At 46.8% G+C, this 22,188-nt stretch overlaps 1 protein-coding gene across 1 annotated transcript in view; it reads left to right on the plus strand.

Annotated features, from left to right (window-relative positions):
* The window catches only part of LOC309556475 (FAST kinase domain-containing protein 3, mitochondrial-like), a gene marked incomplete at both ends in the record, with an annotated part of 318,599 nt that overhangs the window by 78,546 nt on the left and 217,865 nt on the right, over positions 1-22,188 (plus strand). The window contains one exon of the mRNA XM_082258933.1: positions 19,649-19,718. Coding sequence (XP_082115059.1) covers positions 19,649-19,718 — 70 coding nt within the window. The remainder of the gene's footprint in view (positions 1-19,648; positions 19,719-22,188) is intronic.

Genomic DNA, 22,188 nt, shown 5'->3' on the forward strand with positions numbered 1-22,188 from the left:
GCAGTCTTTCCTTCCTAAGGATTTCTCTGGTTTCTATCTGAATAAAGACATTGTGTTGCCCTCCCTGTGTCCTATGCCTAAGCATCCTAAGGAGCAGTGGCAGCTGGTGCTCAAAATTTGTTGGGGGGGCGCATACAGAAAAATGAGTGACCAGCGTGCCCCCAATCAATGCAGAGTGCCACAGCATGCCCCCCAATAAAATGCAGAGTGCCACAGCATGCCCCCATCAATGCAGAATGCCACAGTGTGCCCCCAATCAATGCAGAGTGCCACAGCATGCCCCCCAATCAATGCAGAATGCCACAGCATGCCCCCCAATCAATGCAGAATGCCACAGCGTGCCCCCCAATCAATGCAGAGTGCCACAGCGTGCCCCCAATCAATGCTGAGTGCCACAGCCTGCCACCCAATCAGTGCAGAGCACCACAGCGTGCCCCAATCAATGCAGAGTGCCACAGTGTGCCCCCAATCAATGCAGAGTGCCACAGCGTGCCCCCTATCAATGCAGAGCACCACAGCGTGCCCCCAATCATTCAGAGTGCCACAGCGTGCCCTCAATCAATGCAGAGTGCCACAGCATGCCCCCCAATCAATGCAGAATGACACAGCGTGCCCCCAATCAATGCAGAGTGCCACAGCGTGCCCCCAATCAATGCAGAGTGCCACAGCATGGCCCCCAATCAATGCAGAGTGCCCCAGCGTGCCCCCAATCAATGCAGAGTGCCACAGCATGCCCCCAATCAATGCAGAGTGCCACAGCATGCCCCTCAATCAATGCAGAGCGCCACAGCGTGCCCCCAATCATTGCAGAGCGCCACAGCGTGCCCCTAATCATTGCAGAGTGCCACAGCATTGCCCCCAATCATTGCACAGTGCCACAGCATTGCCCCCAATCATTGCACAGTGCCACAGCATTGCCCCCAATCATTGCAGAGTGCCACAGCATGCCCCAATCAATGCAGAGCGCCACAGCATTGCCCCCAATCATTGCAGAGTGCCACAGCATTGCCCCCAATCATTGCACAGTGCCACAGTATTGCCCCCAATCATTGCAGAGCGCCACAGCATGCCCCAATCAATGCAGAGTGCCACAGCATTGCCCCCAATCATTGCAGAGTGCCACAGCATGCCCCAATCAATGCAGAGCGCCACAGCATGCCCCCCAATAAAATGCAGAGTGCCACAGCATGCCCCCATCAATGCAGAATGCCACAGCGTGCCCCCAATCAATGCAGAGCGCCACAGCATGCCCCAATCATTGCAGAGTGTCACAGCATTGCCCCCAATCATTGCAGAGTGTCACAGCATTGCCCCCAATCATTGCAGAGTACCACAGCATTGCCCCCAATCATTGCACCGTGCCACAGCATTGCCCCCAATCATTGCAGAGCGCCACAGCATGCCCCCAATCAATGCAGAGCGCCACAGCATTGCCCCCAATCAATGCAGAGCGCCACAGCATGCCCCCATCAATGCAGAGCGCCACAGCGTGCCCCCAATCATTCAGAGTGCCACAGCATGCCCCCATCAATGCAGAGTGCCACAGTATGCCCCCATCAATGCAGAATGCCACAGCGTGCCCCCAATCAATGCAGAGTCCCACAGCATGCCCCCCAATCAATGCAGAATGCCACAGCATGCCCCCCAATCAATGCAGAGTGCCACAGCATGCCCCCAATCAATGCAAGATGCCACAGCATGGCCCCCAATCAATGCAGAATGCCACAGCGTGCCCCCCAATCAATGCAGAGTGCCACAGCGTGCCCCCAATCAATGCAGAGTGCCACAGCATGCCCCCCAATCAATGCAGAGCGCCACAGCGTGCCCCCAATCATTGCAGAGTGCCACAGCATTGCCCCCAATCATTGCACAGTGCCACAGCATTTCCCCCAATCATTGCAGAGCGCCACAGCATGCCCCAATCAATGCAGAGCGCCACAGCATTGCCCCCAATCATTGCAGAGTGCCACAGCATTGCCCCCAATCATTGCAGAGCACCACAGCATTGCCCCAATCATTGCAGAGCGCCACAGCATTGTCCCCATCAATGCAAAGCGCCACAGCATTGCCCCCAATCATTGCAGAGTGCCACAACATTGCCCCCAATCATTGCAGAGCAACACAGCATTGCCCCCAATCATTGCAGAGCACCACAGCATTGTCCCCATCAATGCAGAGCGCCACAGCATTGTCCCCATCAATGCAGAGCGCCACAGCATTGCCCCCGATCATTGCAGAGTGCCACAGCATTGCCCCCAATCATTGCAGAGTGCCACAGCATTGCCCCCAATCATTGCAGAGCGCCACAGCATGCCCCCATCAATGCAGAGTGCCACAGCATGCCCCCGATCAATGCGGAGTGCCACAGCATGCCCCCCAATCAATACAGATCGCCACAGCGTGCCCCCAATCATTGCAGAGTGCCACAGCATGCCCCCATCATTGCAGAGCGCCACAGCATGCCCCCATCCATGCAGAGCGCCACAGCATTGCCCCCAATCATTGCAGAGTGCCACAACATTGCCCCCAATCATTGCAGAGCACCACAGCATTGCCCCAATCATTGCAGAGCGCCACAGCATTGTCCCCATCAATGCAAAGCGCCACAGCATTGCCCCCAATCATTGCAGAGTGCCACAACATTGCCCCCAATCATTGCAGAGCAACACAGCATTGCCCCCAATCATTGCAGAGCACCACAGCATTGTCCCCATCAATGCAGAGCGCCACAGCATTGTCCCCATCAATGCAGAGCGCCACAGCATTGCCCCCGATCATTGCAGAGTGCCACAGCATTGCCCCCAATCATTGCAGAGTGCCACAGCATTGCCCCCAATCATTGCAGAGCGCCACAGCATGCCCCCATCAATGCAGAGTGCCACAGCATGCCCCCGATCAATGCGGAGTGCCACAGCATGCCCCCCAATCAATACAGATCGCCACAGCGTGCCCCCAATCATTGCAGAGTGCCACAGCATGCCCCCATCATTGCAGAGCGCCACAGCATGCCCCCATCCATGCAGAGCGCCACAGCATTGCCCCCAATCATTGCAGAGTGCCACAACATTGCCCCCAATCATTGCAGAGCACCACAGCATTGCCCCAATCATTGCAGAGCGCCACAGCATTGTCCCCATCAATGCAAAGCGCCACAGCATTGCCCCCAATCATTGCAGAGTGCCACAACATTGCCCCCAATCATTGCAGAGCAACACAGCATTGCCCCCAATCATTGCAGAGCACCACAGCATTGTCCCCATCAATGCAGAGCGCCACAGCATTGTCCCCATCAATGCAGAGCGCCACAGCATTGCCCCCAATCATTGCAGAGCGCCACAGTATTGTCCCCATCAATGCAGAGCGCCACAGCATTGCCCCCAATCATTGCAGATCGCCACAGCATTGTCCCCATCAATGCAGAGCGCCACAGCATTGCCCCTAATCATTGCAGAGTGCCACAGCATTGTCCCCAATCATTGCAGAGCGCCACAGCACTCCCCCCAATCAATGCAGGGCGCCACATCATTGTCCCCAATCATTGCAGAGCGCCACAGCATGCCCCCCAATCAATGCAGAGCGCCACAGCATGCCCCATCAATGCAGAGACCAGCGTGCATGCCCCCTTCAATGCAGTGTGGGCTTCCCCCCCCCCCCCCCCCCCGAGACCAATGCACTTACCTTGCGGCGGCTTCTCTTCAGTGTCGGCGGCGGTGGCGGCTTCTCCTCACTCTGTCCCCAGGCACGTCTCCTGCAGTCCTCCCGCTCCCACCTCCTCCTCGGCCAATGGCATGAGGTTTGCCTTGCAGCCAATCAGGATTAGGCCAGGAGGAGGATCGGTGTGGCAATAGCGAATTTTCATTCACTATTGTCACACAATGGGTGGGCTCGGGACGCACTGCTCTGCACCCCGAGCCCACCCTTTGCATCGCCCTCTTAGAGCCTCTGGCTCTAATCAGGTGATGTAAAAAAAAACAAAAAATCCCCATTAAGCTCCACTGCTAGGGAGATTGCCTTGCATTCCTTGGAGGTGGTTCGGGCGAGCAGGGTTTTTCCAGATCCTAACTCAGGAGGAGGAAAAGTTATTGCATTCTCTTGATGTAATGCGTGCACTTAGGTTTTACTTGGAAAGTTCAGCTCGGTTTTGTAAGACCGAGAGCCTGTTTGTGCTGCCAGAAGGGCCCAGGACGGGGGTTGGCAGCATCTAAGTCTACAATTTATCATTGGATTCGTCAGGTTATTACCCAGGCGTACAATTTAGACGGGAAGGAATGCCCAAACTTTGGATCCCCACTGTATGTCTCTGGGTGGTTTATCAGCAGGGGGTTTGGGCGTTAGTGCGCGGTGGACGCGGTCACAAGCAAAATTTGAATCCTCCATTTCTGGTAGAAGTGATTTAAAGAGACGGGTGACAGTGGGAGTGAGATCCGTATAGGATTTTGGTATCCCTCTTAAGCGTAAGTTGTTTAGTCTATTACGATTGTCGAGATCCTCGACATGTGATTGTAGTTGTATGAATGCTGTGTTAAGGGATTTGTGATCTCTGTTCCATATAGGCTAAGCAGAGCTCATCATGCTTCGTTTCCAATCTGTCTGTTCTACCTCCCAGAGAGGAAATTTCCTGTGTGAGGGTATTGGCAGTCTTATGCAGCTCTGATTGGAAATTGGAGATCAATTTTGTGTATATGGCTTCTAAGCTGTGATCCAAATCTGCCTTGTACTCACTGTTTGCAGCAGATACAGGATCCTTAGATGTAGATGCTTGCACGCTGGGTCCTTTGGAGGGGGAGGGGGGGCCAGCGCCATCTTTCTCCATGCTGTATTTCTCCCTATTCCTGAGGAGATAGTGTGTAAGGGATCTTCGCAGGGTCCTGCGTTGTTTTTTATGGGTGGACGACATACGCCCTTGTCTTAGGTAGCAGGGGGTGATGTTTTTAGGGATTGTAAAGAATTATTATGGCCCCTGTGTCCTCCGAAGCCGCAGCTCTGACCGGAGCTCACTGCTCAGCCGTCCATGTCATCCCGTGCCGCGCATGCGCACCCCTGTAAGCTCATCTTTTATACTTTACAAGCCCGCAGAGCGGCGATCAGTGCTGCAGTGTGTCACTCTGACACACCGCATCTCCGATCTTGGTAAAGAGCCTACTGATGTAGGTTCTTTACTATGTAAACAGCTGTGTCTAATCACAGCTGGTCACATAGTAAATAGAAAGGAGCCTTTGGTTGGCTTTCCTCAGTTCGTGCCTGACAGGCCCGAGTAGAGGAGAGCCGATCTGCGGCTCTTCTGACGGGGGGGGGGTCTGTGCTGGTAATCGGAGCATTGATTACCAGTGCAGACTCTTGGGGGTGTGCCACTAGAGCCACCAGGGATGCCCACCCATGACCACCAGGGATGCCCACCATGGCCACCAGGGATGGCAATCAGGGCTCAGGGAGCCTGCCAGTGGTGCCCTCCCCAGCCGTGCTCCCCAGCATTGCCATCAGTGGTGCCCACCAGTGACCATCATTGCCATCTATTAGTGCTGCCCACCAGTGCCCATTATTGCCCACCAGTGCTGCCTATCAGTTCCCATCATTGCCACCTATCAGTGCCCACCAATGCTGCATATCAGTGCCCAACAGTGCCACCCATCAGTGCTGCATATTAGTGCCATCCCATCAGTGCGACCACATCAGTGCCTCCTCATCAGTGCCTGTCAGTGCGGCCTCATCAGTGCAGAAAAAACATATTTATTTACAAAATTTTATAACATAAACAAAAAAACTTTTTTTTTTTTTCAAATTCTTCGGTCTTTTTTTGATTTGTGTAGCAAAAAAGAAAAAAACTTGCGGTGGTCAAATACGCCAATACGGTCAAGAAAGCTCTATTTGTGGGAAAAAAATTACATAAATTTGGTTTAGGTACAGTGTTGCATGACCGCGCAATTGTCATTCAAAATGCAACAGCGCTAAAAGCTGAAAATTGGCCTGGGAAGGAAGGGGGTGTAACTGCCCTGTATTGAAGTGGTTAAGAAGGTGCTACTAACGAAAACTCATTATGTGCATGAAAGACACCTTTCCACAAAATCTTTCTTCCATTCAAACCCACCATCATGGGCAAGACCAAACCGCTGTCAAAGGATGTCAACTGTTGGAGCGATTATTCGCAAATGAAAGAAATACAAAATAACCATCAATCACTCTCAGTCTGGAAGTCAATGCAAGACTTCTCCTCATAGGGTAAGGATGATCATGAGAAAAGTGGGGGATCAGCCCAGAACTACACTGGAGGAGTTTGTAAATGATCTCAAGGCAGTTGGGACCACATTTACCAAAACAACTAACATTTGTATGATGTGTTTAATTCCTGGATATTTGGTTGATATTCTGTGTCTTTCATTTAAAATAACCCTATGATAAAATGTATGGACCCATTATTGTTTTGTAAGTGGGCAAACTTACAAAATCTGCAGGGGATCAAATAATTAATTTACACTTATTGGGATTTTTGTTACCAGACCTGTAGCAGAATACTCTTTGGTCTGAAACTTTTTATTTTTTTTATTTATTTTTTTTCTCTGATATGTTTTCTAACAGAAAATAGAAAAAATATTTTTTCTCTTTCGTTCATTGACGGACACAGCTCCAGAATCTTCTTGATCATTGGGTTATGCTGCCCCCACAGGAGTAAGACACTAGGCAGGAAAAAGGTTTACCACACCTTTGGGGCAGTCCCAGGGGGTTTACTCCCACTTCCTGCTATAAGCATTTAGTTTATTTCTGCCTAGTCAGAAGTAAGGACCTAGTTCCTTGCTGGGATCTCTGGTGCCAGCATTTTTGCCCTTTTTTTAAACTGATATTTTTTCTTTCTTTGTTATTTTCGGTTTCTGTGAGAACTACAATCAACTGCTGGACTGGGCGACAGACTGAATATTATAGATCTTTATGGTCTCCACAGTCCGACCAGCAAGCGTGACCCGACTTCAGCTCCGCGCTAGGTCGGCTGCGACATAGCCCCAATAGACGTGGGCTGGCGGGCGAGTTAAACGTCTCGTGAGGACGCATAGACCTGGTCACGACCTGAGTCGTAGCATACCTCTGGCCTGCAGCACCCCTATTCAGATGGTGCGGTGGTCTGTCTAGAGTGGTGCCCACCCAGTTTCCATGGTGTAGTAAGTAGTGTCCCCCCTTCCACTGGTGGCCATTTGGGGTGGACGTGGGCCCCTCCCAGGGAGTGTCGGACCCCCAGGTTCCCTTCCTTCCCACATAGTGTCCCCCCTGGGGTGGCCATACCTTATGTGTCTGTGTGGAGGTGTTGAGCAGACGATAGGGGCTGGGGGGAGGGGCGCACCGCCTGCTGCTAAAAATGTGGTTTTTGGGGGGATGGTCCTGGTGGGGGCTCCTGCCAGGGCTCCTCCTTACTGTCCTTTCATTTCTGGGGGTTTTCTTTGGGGGTCCCGGGAGCCACGTGTAGCCTCCATTTTGTTGTGTTTGGCTACTGCAGGTATCGGTGGCCATGTTTGTGTAGTCCGGCTTTTTTCTTGTAGTTTTCCATTGATATAAAGCAGCAGGCCATGTTTTTGAAGCCTATGGAGCGGTGATTCGGCGGCAGGCCTCCAGTGTTACTTCCTGGATTTCCTCTCTGATCGCCGTGCAGCCTGGCGTTCTGCTCTATCCTGAGTCGGTGGTGGTGAGTCCCTGTAGGTGCAAAATGCCTCCCTCTTTCAGCGGTGGGGTTTTTTTTTAGCAGTAATTCTTCCCTTTTTGCTACTGGTCCCTAGGTTAACCCATGTAGTCCCTGGAGCATGTCTCACCACCTGACTCCCTCTCAGAGGCTGCAGGGCCCTCTGGGTCCCAGTCTGCTTTGTCTGCTCTGGCGACGGCCCTAGAGTCACTAGTGTCAGGGGTAGATATGGTCCTGCAACACAGGACGAGCAAAAAGCCTCCCCCGCTTTCACCTGTATCCTCTGTCTCCTCAGATTCTGAGGTTGATCTACGGTGTCTGCGTCCATGCACCCTGAGTGCTCTCATAATGAGGATGATTCCTCTTCTACTACGGCCGTGCATGAAAAGGCGCTAGTAGATCCACTGATTGTATCCATGCGGGAAACCGGAGTACGGAGCTGCTGGTCGGAGACGCTGGTACATTTCGGTACCGGCAGATCCTCAAAGACCGCAAAGGTTTTCCTCTTTCCTGCCTATTTTGACAAGATTGGTGCAAATTGGTGCGAGGTTTCCCTAAACGCTCTATCGGGGTGCCTAAGGGTTTTGCTAGAAGGTATCCTTTTAAAGAGTCCCTGTTAAAAAAAAACAGTACCGCCTTTGGTGGATTCTCAGGTTTCCAGGTTAAATAAAGCCACTCTTCTCCCGGTGGAGGATTCTCCATCTTTTAAAGACCCTTTTAAAAAGAGGGCTGAATCTCCTCTCTGGTCCGACGCCTTTTTACCATGGCCGGTTCCATCCTTAGACTGGTGTTTACCATAACTTTGATTTCCCAGACCTTAACGGAATGGGCTAAGCTTTTGCGCCATGATTTGTAAGGGGAACAGATTCCCCCTAATTTTGCGGAGCTGGCAGACCAGTTGGTCCAGGGGTTGCAGTTCATCTGTGATGCCTCTTTGGATGAGGCTCCCTTAGTTTGCAGGGTATCTGTAACAGAAGTGATACTTCGGCACATGATATGGCTCAAATACTGGTCTGCGGACCAGGCTTCCAAGAAGGTCTTGTCTGATCTCCCTTTTCTAGGAGATTGCCTGTTCGGAGCTTCCATTCATGAGATCATTGGGGGGCTTACAGGGGGGAAGAGTACTCTTCTCCCGCAGGCTACCAGGAGCAAGGAGTTTCTTCACAAGCGTGGCCCTTTCTTCTCGGCTCACAAGCGACCCTTTCATTCCTCAGGGTCTCAAGAAAAGGGATCATCGAAACCAGTTTGAACCCCCTCAGGGGGCACCAAAAGTGTTCTAGCGGAAGTAGCTGGCATTCTAAGGAGGGCGGAACATTTCGTTCCAACGTTCTCGGCTGTGCATATTCCAGGGGTGGACAAAATTGGAAGGCGGATTACCTCAGTTGACAGGCCTTGGACCAAGAAGAATGGTCACTTCATCCGGATGTGCTTCATGAGCTGTGTTTCCAGTGGGGAACTCCCAAGGTGGATCTGTTGGCCTCTCCTCTCAACAGAAAGGTGCAGAGATTCGTGGCAAGGTGTCAGGATCCTCTAGCCGATGCCATGGACGCACTGGTGGCCCCTTGGGGGCAATACTGTCTGATATACGCTTTTCCCCCTCTCAAACTTCTGCCGAGACTTTTGCGAAGGATCAAGGCAGAAGGAATTATGGTCATTCTGGTGGCCCCAGACTGGTCTCGCTGGTCTTGGTACGCCGACCTGATACGGCTTGGCAACTCCCTCTCAGGGAAGACCTGTTGGGCCAAGGGCCGATCTTCCATCCTGCTTAACAGTCGCTGGCTTTAATTGGCTTGGCTGTTGAAAGCCAGGTGCTGAAGGATAGGGGGATGTCTGACTCAGTGATTACCATGCTGTTAAAAGCTAGGAAATCTACCTCTAGGAAAATTGACCATCGCTTCCGGAAGTCATACATTGCGTGATGTGAGTCTCTGGGGGTTTCTCCCTGTTCCTTTTTGGTGGCTCGAATTTTGGTGTTCCTCCAAAGAGTTGTGGAACAGCGCCTGGCCTTGGGTACCATCAAGGGCCAGGTTTCAGGCTTTGCGATTTTCTTTCAATGTCCTTTGGCTACGCATTCCTTGGTTCGCACTTTTGTTCAGGGGGTTTGCCACTTGTCTTCGCCGTTGCCTTCGTGGAACCTCAGTTTGGTGCTGTCCGGGCTTCAGTAACCACCTTTTGAAAATATTTGCGAGATTTCTCTGCTTACATTGTCCCAAAAGGTAGCTTTTTTGGTGCCGATTACTTCCGCATGCAGGGTGTTCGAGCTTTGTCTTGTCGTTCACCTTATTTGGTGGTTCACAGAGATATATTGGTACTTCGCCCTTGTCACTCGTTCCTTCCTAAGGTCATCTCTGGTTTCCATCTAAATGAAGACATTGTGTTGCCTTCCCATCCTAAGGAGATTGCCTTGCATTCTCTGGATGTGGTTCGGGCGATCAGGGTGTACCTGGCGGCAACTGAGTCATTTAGGAAATCAGACTCCCTTTTTGTCCTTATGGATGGACCTCGCAAGGGGTTGGCTGTTTCTGCTGCGACCATTTCCAGATCAGACAAACAGTAGTGCAGGCCTATTCAATCAAGGGTCAGGTTCCTCCTTTCCCTGTAGGCGCGTTCTACATGGGCGCTTTGTGCCTCCTAGGCCTTCAGCCATCAGGTGTCAGTGATGCAGGTTTGCAAGGCAGCCACTTCGGTCATCTGTGCACACTTTCACAAAATTTTACAAAGTAGATGTGTTGGCTTTTGGCCACAAAGTTTTGTAGGCTGCTATTTTAGAGGACTTGGTCATCTTGTTTTCAGGTGAGCTCCAGCTGTTCCTGGTTGAGCTTTATGTTACCTGGTTGGCTAGGTTTAGCCTTGGGAATTTTCTTCTGCTGTGTTTTTTTTCCCACCCCTCATGTTTGACTGTGCTTTGGGAAGTCCCAATGGTCAAGAAGATTCTGGAGCGGTGTCTGTCAATGAACGAAAGAGAAAATTGTATTTTTGTCTTACCGTAAAATCATTTTCTCTGATGTTTGACGGACACAGCACCCACCCCTCTATTGAGTTGGGAGTTATTTTTTTCTTCTGACACTGCTTGCAACAAAACTGAATGCATATAGCAGGAAGTGGGAGTTTTTACCCCCTGGGACTGCCCCATAGGTGTGGTAAAGCTTTTTCCTGCCTAGTGTCCTACTCCTGTAGGGGGCAGCATAACCCAATGGTCAAGAAGATTTTGGAGCTGTCTGTCAATGAACATCAGAGAAAAGGATTTTATAGTAAGACAAAATTCCAATTTCTTTTTTTTAAACATTTTTTGTCTTTTTTCATTTTATATAATAAAAAACCCAGTGGTGATCAAATATAACCAAATGAAAGGTATATTTGTGTCGAAAAAAAATTATAAAAATTCCAGGCAGGTACAGTGTTGCATAACAGCACAATTGCCCGTTAAAGTAGCCCAGTGCTAAATAGGAAAAAATGTCCTGGTCATGAAGGGGGTAAAATCTTCCCAAAACTTGAGCTTGCTTTTTTCCTGGACAGATGATCAATTAGGGATCAAACTTGAGATAAGCACACATGAATTTAATCTTCAACTGTAATTAGAGGGGGATCAGCAGGTCAGATAATTTTGGGGTGACCGGGTTGGAGCCCAGGAAGGGACACAAGTTCAAAGCACAGACGGTTCACCAGGGCACAGCAAAGGGAATCTGTAGTAGTGTCTATTTTGCTCCCTATGCAGAGATGCATAGTGTAGGAAAGCTACTGTTAAATGTCTATTCTGGCACGCTTATCCCCACCGGTCCTCTTCTCTCATCCATCCCAGGTGGTGGTACATACAAGTGCCCTCTGATGTTGAAAGGCAGTAAGCATGATGTCTCTTTTATCTGCTGCGTTAAAAATTCTTTGGCCGACCACTGTGTCTACTGTCCTCAACGTTGCACCTTTCTTTGTGCTTCTTCAGAAGAGCTTAAAAACAGCACATCTTAAAACCCAAGTCTGCTTTGAAATCTTTTCCTTGGAGATACCTTGCTGATGCAGTAAAACTACCTTGTGTCTTGTTACTGTGCTCAGTCTTGCCATGGTGTATGACTCGTGACATGAAATTATCTTCCACAACTGTATTAGCAGAGTTTGGTTGTTTCTGCCCCAGTTTTATGCCTCCTACACAGCTGTTTTTTTTTCTTTTTTGTTAACGACTATATTTCAACTTGCATATGAATTTAAAAACCATTTCCATCTGCTTGATGTAATTGATTTATCATATTCCTGATTCTAATCCTACAAAATCCCAAAGGGTAGTCACACCAAATATTGATTTGATGTATATTTTTCTTCTGTTCTCTCACATTGCATTTTGTAAATTGATAAAAATAAACAATTAAAACATATTTTTTTTAAAAGCATTTTTACTATTTACTGCATTTCTTTTCACCTGCCTAAAGATTTGTAGAGTACTGTATATAGAAAGCAGTTATTTTTATATTGTATAGTTCACAGATTCACAGCACAAAATTCTCTCTTTTTTTTGGTCACTACTGTGCATGCATGACACTGAATTATGTGTCTGGTCCAAAACATGAAAAAGTAATTTACGTATTTAAGGATTCTACACTTTTGTGTATTTGCATGTCTTTTTTTAATGGTTGCAAAACAAAAAGACTAGAAAATAAAATAAACAAATGCATGTGGATGTAACAGTCCACACTATTTACATACCTCACAAGGCATCACCCCGGTATAATTTTTTTATTTTCAGCTAGCAATTCCCTACATTCTAAAAGCCATCCTAGCAGCTCATTGTTTTTTTTTTTTTTTTATCTCATGCTTTCCAGGGTAGTGGAGATACCTGGAGTCTTATTGACCCCCATATCTCTCCATAAAGAGGACCTGTCATGCCTTATTTCTATCATATGTAGAAGCAAATGCATATGTAGGTCGTGCCCACATATGTAAACGGTGTTTGCACCACATGTGGGGTATTGCTGCAAACGTCCGAGCAATAGCAGTAATTCTAGCACTAGACTTCCTCTGTAAAGCTAAACTAAAAAAGGGTCGTTACTTGAGATTATTAAGTACTGTAGTTTGGCACTATTCCACGAGAGTGCTCAGTTTTAAAGGGTGACATATTAGGCATCTGTTTATTCGGCATAACATCGTTTTTTATATACAGTTGTATTCAAAATTATTCAACCCCCCCAATGCTGTAAAGGGTTTTAGAGAATTTAGTGTACATTTGTAATTGTATTCAGAATGAAATACTACAAGGACTTCTTAAAGAACCATATGCAACTAAAATGACATAAATTGGTTTTGTAATACAGTAGTAAATGTTTCTTTTGTGAATTCTTCATTGACACAATTATTCAACCCCTTAAAGACTACCACTCAGAAGAACAGAGGTTCATTGAAGTGTTTTCAATCAGGTATTGAAAACACCTCCGGATGTCAGGGAGCAGCAATAACGCCTAATAAGCACCAATTAGGCAGCTTTAAAATGACTGTGATACTCAGCTCCTTCTAGACATTTACTGGCGTGGTTACAAACATGGTGAAGTCAACAGAATGGTCCAGGAAGACAAGAGAAGAGGTGATTACTCTTCACAGGAAGGGCAATGGCTATAAGAAGATTGCAAAGATGTTAAACATACCAAGAGACACCATAGGAAGCGTCATTTGCAAATTCAAGGCAAAGGGCACTGTTGAAGCGCTACCTGGTCGTTGCAGAAAGAAGATGCTGACTTCGACTGCTGTGCGCTACCTGAAGCGTAGAGTGGAGAAAAGTCCCCATGTGACTGCTGAGGAACTGAGAAAAGATTTGTCAGATGTGGGTACTGAAGTTTCTGCTCAGACAATACGGCGCACACTGCGTAATGAAGGCCTCCATGCCAGAACTCCCAGGCGCACCCCCTTGCTGTCTCCAAAGAATAACAAGAGTCGACTGCAGTATGCCAAAAGTCATGTGGACAAACCACAGAAGTTTTGGGATAGTGTTCTGTAGAACTGTTTGGGCCCATGGATCAACGCTATGTTTGGAGGAGGAAGAACAAGGCCTATGAAGAGAAGAACACCTTGCCTACTGTGAAGCATGGCGGGGGGTCAATCATGCTTTGGGGCTGTTTTGCTTCTGCAGGTACAGGGAAGCTTCAGCGTGTGCAAGGTACCATGAATTCTCTTCAGTACCAGGAGATATTGGATGACAATGTGATGTAGTCCGTCACAAACCTGTGATGTCATCCGTCACAATGATCCCAAGCATACCTCCAAGTCCACTATAGGCATGGTTGCAGATTAAAGGCTGGAACATTTTGGAGTGGCCATCACAGTCACCAGACTTAAATCCGATTGAGAACCTCTGGTGGGACTTAAAGAAAGCAGTTGCAGTGCACAAGCCTAAGAATGTGACTGAACTGGAGGCTTTTGCCCATGACGAATAGGCGAAGATACCCGTAGATCGCTGCAAGACACTTGTGTCAAGCTATGCTTCACATTTAAAAGCTGATATAACTGTAAAAGGATGTTGTACTAAGTACTAAGATTGAATGTCACTTGGGGGTTGAATAAAACTGATAATGATGTGAACACAGAAAAGACATTTGTGGTTATTTCATTATAAATGTTATATTTGTCTGACCTACACGTGCCTCTTTGATTTAATTGTAAGCAGGATGACTGAATGATCAAAATCAATGTCAAACTGGCCAAAACAATCAATTTCAGAGGGGGTTGAATAATTTTGAATAGAACTGTAGTACAAAAAAGGGGTTATATATTGTGTTTTTTTGCATTAAAATTCATTAAAGTATATTTTTTCCAAAAAAATTGCATTTGAAAAATCACTGCGCAAATACCATGTGACATAAACTACAATGATCCCCATTTGATTCTGTGGGGAAAAATATCATGTTTGGGGGTTCTAAATAATTTTCTAGCAAAAAAAAAAGAAAAATACAGATTTTTACATGTAGGCTAGAAATGTCAGAATTGGTTGGGGTGGGAACTGGTTAGAAAATTGATTTACATATCCGATTTACAATAGACAATGCAACACATCTTGTGAAAATTCTATAAAAATTCAATGGGGGAATGGTGGCCCTTATCCTAGGCCCAGTCCTAATCCTAGTCTTTCTCTGGGTAGAGTACTTTGATCAGGTTAGGAAATGGAGGCCAAAGCCCTATTTCTTTAGGGTCAGGAACAGGTAATACCATAAAAACATATTGAAGGCTTTTTTGATATCTAGAGAGAGGAATGTTATCCAAATGCCAATAAGGTTCTCTCAATTGCCTCTCTAGTGTGAGTCTCCCTGTCGAATTACCGTATATTCTCGAGTAAAAGCCGAGTTTTTCAGCACATTTTTTTATGCTAAAAACATCCCCTCTCGGCTTATACTCGAGTCATGAAAAAAAAAATGTCTCTAGCCGGCCCGACGTGCCCCTGAGGCGCCTTGGATTTAAAAAGGGCGATGCTCGGCGCCTACATGTCACTGCACATGCGCCGCCACCGCTCGGGAAAGGCTGTACACGTTCGGCCATTCCTGGGAATAGCCAAACGTATACAAGCTTTCCCGAGCAGCGGTGGCGCATGCACGGTGACGTGTTGGCGCCAGGCGGTCCCATTTTTAAATCCAAGGCGCCTCAGGAACAGGTAAGTGAGACTCCTCCACAGCCGCACTACCTGCCATTATGCGGGGCTGCAGGCATACTACAAGAGATGCAGTGATGCTGGCATGGTACACCTGTACCATGCCCGCAGCACTGCATCTCCTGTAGTATGCCCGCAGCCCTGCATTCTCCTGTACCATTTACCATGCCCACAGCCCTGCATTCTCCTGTACCATTACCATGCCCACAGCCCTGCATTCTCCTGTATCATAACCATGCCCACAGCCCTGCATTCTCCTGTACCATTACTATGCCCACAGCCCTGCATTCTCCTGTACCATGCCCGCAGTTCTGCATTCTCCTGTACCATGCCCACAGCCCTGCATTCTCCTGTACTATGCTCAAAGCCCTGCATTCTCCTGTACCATGCCCACAGTCCGGCATTCTCCTGTACATTGCCCACAGCCCGGCATTCTCCTGTACAATGCCCACAGCCCGGCATTCTCCTGTACAATGCCCACAGCCCGGCATTCTCCTGTACAATGCCCACAGCCCGGCATTCTCCTGTACCATGCCCACAGCCCTGCATTCTCATGTACCATGCCCGCAGCCCTGCATTCTCCTGCACCATGCCCGCAGCCCTGCATTCTCCTGAACATGCCCACCGCACTGCATTCTCCTGTACCATGCCCGCCCACAGCCCTGCATCTCCTGTACCATGCCCACAGCCCTGCATTCTCCTGTACCATGCCCGCAGCCCCTGTTTTGGGTCTCGTGGTGGTCCAGTTGGGTCCAGTAACTGCTGCATTTCCCACCCTAGGTTTATACTCAAGTCAATCATTTTTCCCATTTTTTTGGGTTAAAACTAGGGGCCTCGGCTAATATATTCGGGTCGGCTTATATTCGAGTATATACGGTAATCCAATATGCTAAGTAAACAAGATTTGGGATCCAGGGGTAAAGAAACTTGGTAGACCCTGTTGAGAGTGTCCACTACCCGTACCCAATATGTGTATGATTTTGGGCACCTCTACAATAGATGAATCAGATCTCTGCAATCTCGCTTGCATTTAGAGCAGGGCTTCCCAAACTTTTTTGGGCCGAGTCCCACTTCTGAATACAGTTATTTTTCGGGACCCGCTTGTAATTGAATATTGTAAAGTGCTACAGAATTTATTTGCGCTATATAAATGCAAATAATAATGATGCATATTTTAAAGGGGGGGGGGTGTTAAATTAAAAATATAAATTTACTACTTTTCAATTTATTATTGAATAACTTGCCAATAACAGAAACCTGTGGCATATAAACGGAGTTGTGAGTAATCAGCACCCTCATAGACAGTATAAGGAAGGCAGAGGACAGAAATCAACCACCCCAGGACCGTGATCAGCAGGCTATATGGCACTCATCCTCCTTCCTCTCCCAGTGGTCCACAGTGAAGGTGAAGCCACTGTTTGCCCTCTCCAGGGCCCAGCACACCTCACCCAGAGTTTTCATGATGAGGAGCTCTATGCTGGTCTTGGTGTCCTGGCTCTTCTCCTTCAGATCTTCTACTGGGGTCACAGAAGTTGCTATGAACTCCTGACACCGCCGGGCTATCTGGTCCTCCTATGACACCGAAGCTGCCGTCTCTGCCCGCTATAGCTGAGAGTATCCCGCTGCTAGTCTAGCTGCCACCAGCAGGACTGAGGAGCTGGCTCTGCACCCCATCAACTGCATGTAGTAAAAATACATGATAGATGATGGTAGGTTCAATTTCCCACTTTACTCTTCAAAAGGTAAAAGTACGTTTCTAAAGATTTGGCGAAGATACACCACTCCATACCCCTTCCACTTAGCACCATGCTGCAACTTGGCCAACTGCAAATAAGTTTCATTCAGCCAAATAGGGCTATATTCTGTGAATCCTGTCACCCCCTGGAAATATTTAGCTTTATTCCATATTTTCTGGATGAGGTTGTACATTGAAAACAATTTATGCGGTTTACTAAATGCCTGAGCCTCCAGAGCCAAAGGAATCTATTCCTTTCGTAACGTGTGCAACATCACATATGGCGACGAGCAACCAGTGGTAACAACTTGCCCGCCCTCCCCTTGCATCATCTCAATGAGGTTTTGCAATTGGGCTGATGAATAGTAGAACAAGGGGTTTGGTAAAGCCAATCCACTACAGTCCTTAGGACACTGCAAATGCTCAAGTTTTATTCTAGTACGGCTTTTCCATATTAAAGTACAGAAAATAGAGTTAATAATTCTAAATGTTTTTAAAGGGATCATCAGTGGGGAATTATGGAGGAAATAATGTAATTGGGGCATGAGAATAATTTTGATTAAGTTTACTTTCCCCGCCACTGATAGATGAAGACAATTCAATGCTTTAATACGATCTCGGAAATGTTGCAAAAGCAGAGAGATGTTAAGAGGGTTATAGACCCTAATATTGGGTGTTACTTGGACACCTAAATATTTAAAAGAGAACTTGACTGGAATAGGGCTATACAGGTCCCCCCTTACTTATACCTACTTCATCCATCACCATCAGGAACGATCTTGACCAATTACATTTAAGTCCTGAGTAGTTCCCAAACTCCGTGATTGTGGCCATAGTCTCCCTCACAGAAGCATCCATGTCCCCTAGCAGTATCATCATGTCATCCGCATACAACCTCACTTTTTCCTGCCTGACACCGTAGCAGAAACCAGTGAGGGTCGAGTGGTCTCTAATCCTATATAGAATTTGAAATATAAGGCACATATATCTCTTGTGCAATCATGTTAATATTTGATCGGTTTATCGCTGTTTGCGGTCTCCAATTCCGGGTTTAGCTCCGGATGTTGACATTCAAAGGTCACACATCCTGTTCCGGGTCGTTGGTCTCCTTCCTGTTGATGGTTTGGGATGACCCCTTCCTGCTGGCTCCGGATTGGACGCAGCGAGTTCCGCCCTGTCTCACCCAGCATATAAGGAAAGACGTTCTGCCATAGGCCACACCCCCTGACGAAGTCACGTGTTGACGAAACCGGTCGGAGGAGGAGCCTGCGGTTCGTCGTGCTGAGGCCAGCAAGGAGACACGGCGGCCATTTTATTGGTTGGAAACAAAGGTTCTGAGAGTATAGCTCCGAGACATGCTGTGATTTCTTCATGCAAACGTGAGTTGCCACTCTGCTTTTACTGAATAAACCTGTGAACGTACTTCACTATTGGAGTTGTCCCTCTTTTCCTTATGTTCACTTGTTCCGGTCGGAGCTGCTGAGGGAACACTGGGAATCGATACATGTCAATCTGGGCACTGATTTGATCACACAGGCTGTCTTTGATCCTTGTAATGGGGGTCATTGCAATTTGGTAAGAGGCCATTTATTATCTTGGTGGCGGTTCCTGCACTCGGGGCTTTTTCCAAGTTTGAAGTGGTGGACAGTTTCCCTTCTTTATTAGAACACTCTCTGATGAACTTTTGTTTACTGCACTTTTGTATTTGATCCATTTGAACATTTGTATGGACTGTGGATTCAATTGTGTTAGCGCTGCACCAATCCCATTCTATATTGCTATTTAGATCTGGTATTTCTGATTCTAGATCAGGTGCTGGCTGCTTTCATTTGGTCTGTTGACTTTTTATTCATGTATGTTTTTATCTTTACATTTTAGCGCAGCAATATCCCCTTTTTTATAATGTCTCTAATCCTGATTGCCAATGGCTCAATAGCTAGAGCAAATAGCAAGGGCAACAATGGGCACCCCTGTCTCATGCCTCTCCCCAGGTTAAAGTGAAAGTACTATATTAGATGTCCTCCTGCATAGTCTGACGTGTACATCCTCTTGACAAAGTCTATGTGATGAAACACATCGAGGAAGTGGCATCAAACGTTGGAACCGGAACCTGAAAGTTCGGTACCTTCCATATTTGTACTGATTGTTCTAATTTATTTTCGCTATGCAATGGGCCTTTTGCCTGGTTCTGAGATCTGAAGAAATTATCAATGAAATTGGAGGGAGCCTCTTGGAAGGACAGAGACACTTTGTAGCCTTTCTACATGCACATCCTGAGGAATTTACCACCAGAAAATAGTCATAAGTTTATTGAATCTTCTATAAAGTTTCTAAAAGATAATGAATTCTGCTGTTTCTCTCTTGTAGGCAAGACTGCTATACACTGCTGTTGTAATTGGTATATATGTTATATGTGTTGTGATGCTTTGAATTCAAAAACCTAGAAGTCCTGAGAAGTCTTAATAATTATCAATGCATGCATAATAATTATTAGTATCTTGTGTATAATATCTCTGGTGTCTGTTATGCAGTTATAACACACAATACCAACTGCTCAGGAAACTAGGAAAAAAGTCAAAATGTATGTAAAGTTTCTATTGCCTTCATATCACAATAAAAGTCTTATTTTTCTTGTTAGACGTAGAAATTGGTCTGGATGCAGATGGGATTGTTTTATCCAAATATAATTTTAAGAAATCTTCAAAAAGGTCAGCATGATTTAACTCTTATGTCTGTAGCAATAAATTTATTTTATTTAGCTTTCAAATGTGTGTTAATGTTTTAGAAACGTGTGTGTGTGTGTGTAAATGTAAATATATATATATATATATATATATATATATATATATATATATATATATATATATATATATATATATACATATATGTACATATATGTATAGAGGGTATTCATATTTGCTCATTACACACTTTTGTCCCATGCTGTGTTGCACTATGCAGCTCCTAATATGTCTAGGATTTGCTGAAAACCATGGAATTGTTGCCGGTGACCGAGATCTTTTTTAACAGTCGTTAAGTGATTGTAAACAGGTAAACAGCAGTGTTGCCAACCACCCGTATATTTACAGGCAGCCCGTAAAAACAGGGCACTTTTCTCCCTGCCCGTAAATGCCCGTAGCAGGAGAAAAGTGCCCGTGCAAAATGGCTGCAATTGGCTTGGTTCGGAACTGCCAGAGGCGACCCGATCCTTTCCTGTATTCGGTCGGCCCTGGCCGGGGGACGGGTCTGGCTGCTGGCAGATGCTGTGCGGTACAAGGTGCCGCGAGTGATGAATGTCATGGCGCATTTCCCGCCACACCGCTGCCAGCCTCTAACAAAACCAGGAGCCAAGCTGAGCAGGCGGAATTTGAAGTCTCATGGTAGAGTGAGACTGTGCTGCAGAATGGACGGCATCCATCCGCAATCACAGAGGGAGTCGCGGACACCAGCTCAGGCACAGGTCGGTCAGATAAAGACAATGCCTTTGCAGTTCAGATTGAAATTTACATTAACCCAGGTCCATCTACACAAGATAAATCTGTGATTTTACTAAAAAGAATGTTCGCTCTGGCAAAGACAAATGTCAGAGCTGAAGACAATTTGTTGTATTAGAAAGTAGCTTTTTAATAGCTACAATGTAAAACCATTTTTCAGCAAACATTAGGCTTTTAAATTAAAGTCCTTCTCTGGGCGAAATTAAACCATCCTCCCAAATGCTCCTTTCCACTCAAACTTTTTTTTTTTAATTACCTAAATCCAATGCCATATATCCCTCACTGGTGCCTTTACCAGGAGTGAAGACCAGCAACCCAGCATTGCTGTCTGTGTGCAGGCCAGCTAGACCACTTGCAATACTGTTTTTCTCAGTGAATAGGTACCCCCCCCCCCTTCTGGATCACCCTTGTAATCCAGTACTGCATTCTATCTGTGCCCAGGCCACCTAGACCACTTGCAGTATGTTTTTTTACTTTCAAGAAAATAGGTGCAGGTACCCCCCCCCCCCAGGCCACGTTAACTAGCAGGTGATTGGTTGCTAGGAAGCTGGGCTATCCTAGCAACCAATCACCAGCTTGTTCATGTGAAAAGTAATTCTGGCAGCTGCGACCCTCCATTCAGTACTGTGCAGTGTTGCCAACTGTCCATATTTTTACTGGCAGTAAACAATATGTCTGTTACGCTCGGCTTGGAACTGCGCATGCACATTTCCCTTCCATAGCCAGGTGAGACCATCTGAGTGCCTGCTACAGTGTGTTCGGGAGGGGGCAGGCCTGGTGGTGGGGGTGCCTGAGTGCGTCATGGTGCAAGGGAGCCAAGCAGAGCGGCCAGAGCCTCGTGTGCAGGTCGGTGGGATGGGAGAAAGGCAAGCCGGGAGCAGGACTGTCAGTGCTGTTTAGACTGGAGTGGACTGAAGGGACCACCTGGAATTGAGAGTAACTGCACACTGCAGTCAGTGTCACTGAGAGTAAATTTCATGTGTGTGTGTCTCATTCTAATTTCTTGCCCCCCTAAGTCCTGCCCCTGAGCTACTTTACTTACTATATTGAAAATAAAATAATATGTTTTTTGCCTTAATATCCATCTTAATTCACATTGCTAATTGCATATTTTACTTATTTGTAGCCTAAATTTTGAAATTTGGACATAAAACTGTAATTTTTTTTACATTTTGAAAATGCCAGTAAAAATCTTGGCTGTGCCAGTAAATTTTGGGTGTCGTGCCAGTATATTTCAATCTGGTAGGTTGGTAACACTGGTAAACAGTCACCTTGTAAAACAATCCATTCTGTTTTCAATACAAATGAAAGGCAAAATTATACATACCTTTTTTTTCCCCATTTTTTATAAGTCACATAATCACATTCCCTCTGTTCTCAGCTAGGTAAGAGCAGGGGGGGGGGGGGGGGAAACAGTACACTGAGCTTCTCAGTAAGTACGTACCTGTGCAAGGGAGGCTGAGTTCCCATCATAGCTAGAGAACTGACAACAGTGTGTTTTCATGGTCTCCTGCTTAGTGTGGTCAGTTTTCAATAGTAAAACAGAGGGGTTGGCAGGAACACCAGGGATTTCACACAAAGGATTCAATACAAAGAGAACAGGAGACTTTTTCCTACATGTACATGGTACAGCAGGCACATATCAGGAATATGAAATGTTGGGGTAAAAAAACACTTTAACCAC

The sequence above is a fragment of the Pelophylax lessonae genome (genome assembly GCF_965119305.1).
Source record: "Pelophylax lessonae genome assembly, chromosome: 5".
Classification (NCBI taxonomy): Eukaryota; Metazoa; Chordata; class Amphibia; order Anura; family Ranidae; genus Pelophylax; species Pelophylax lessonae.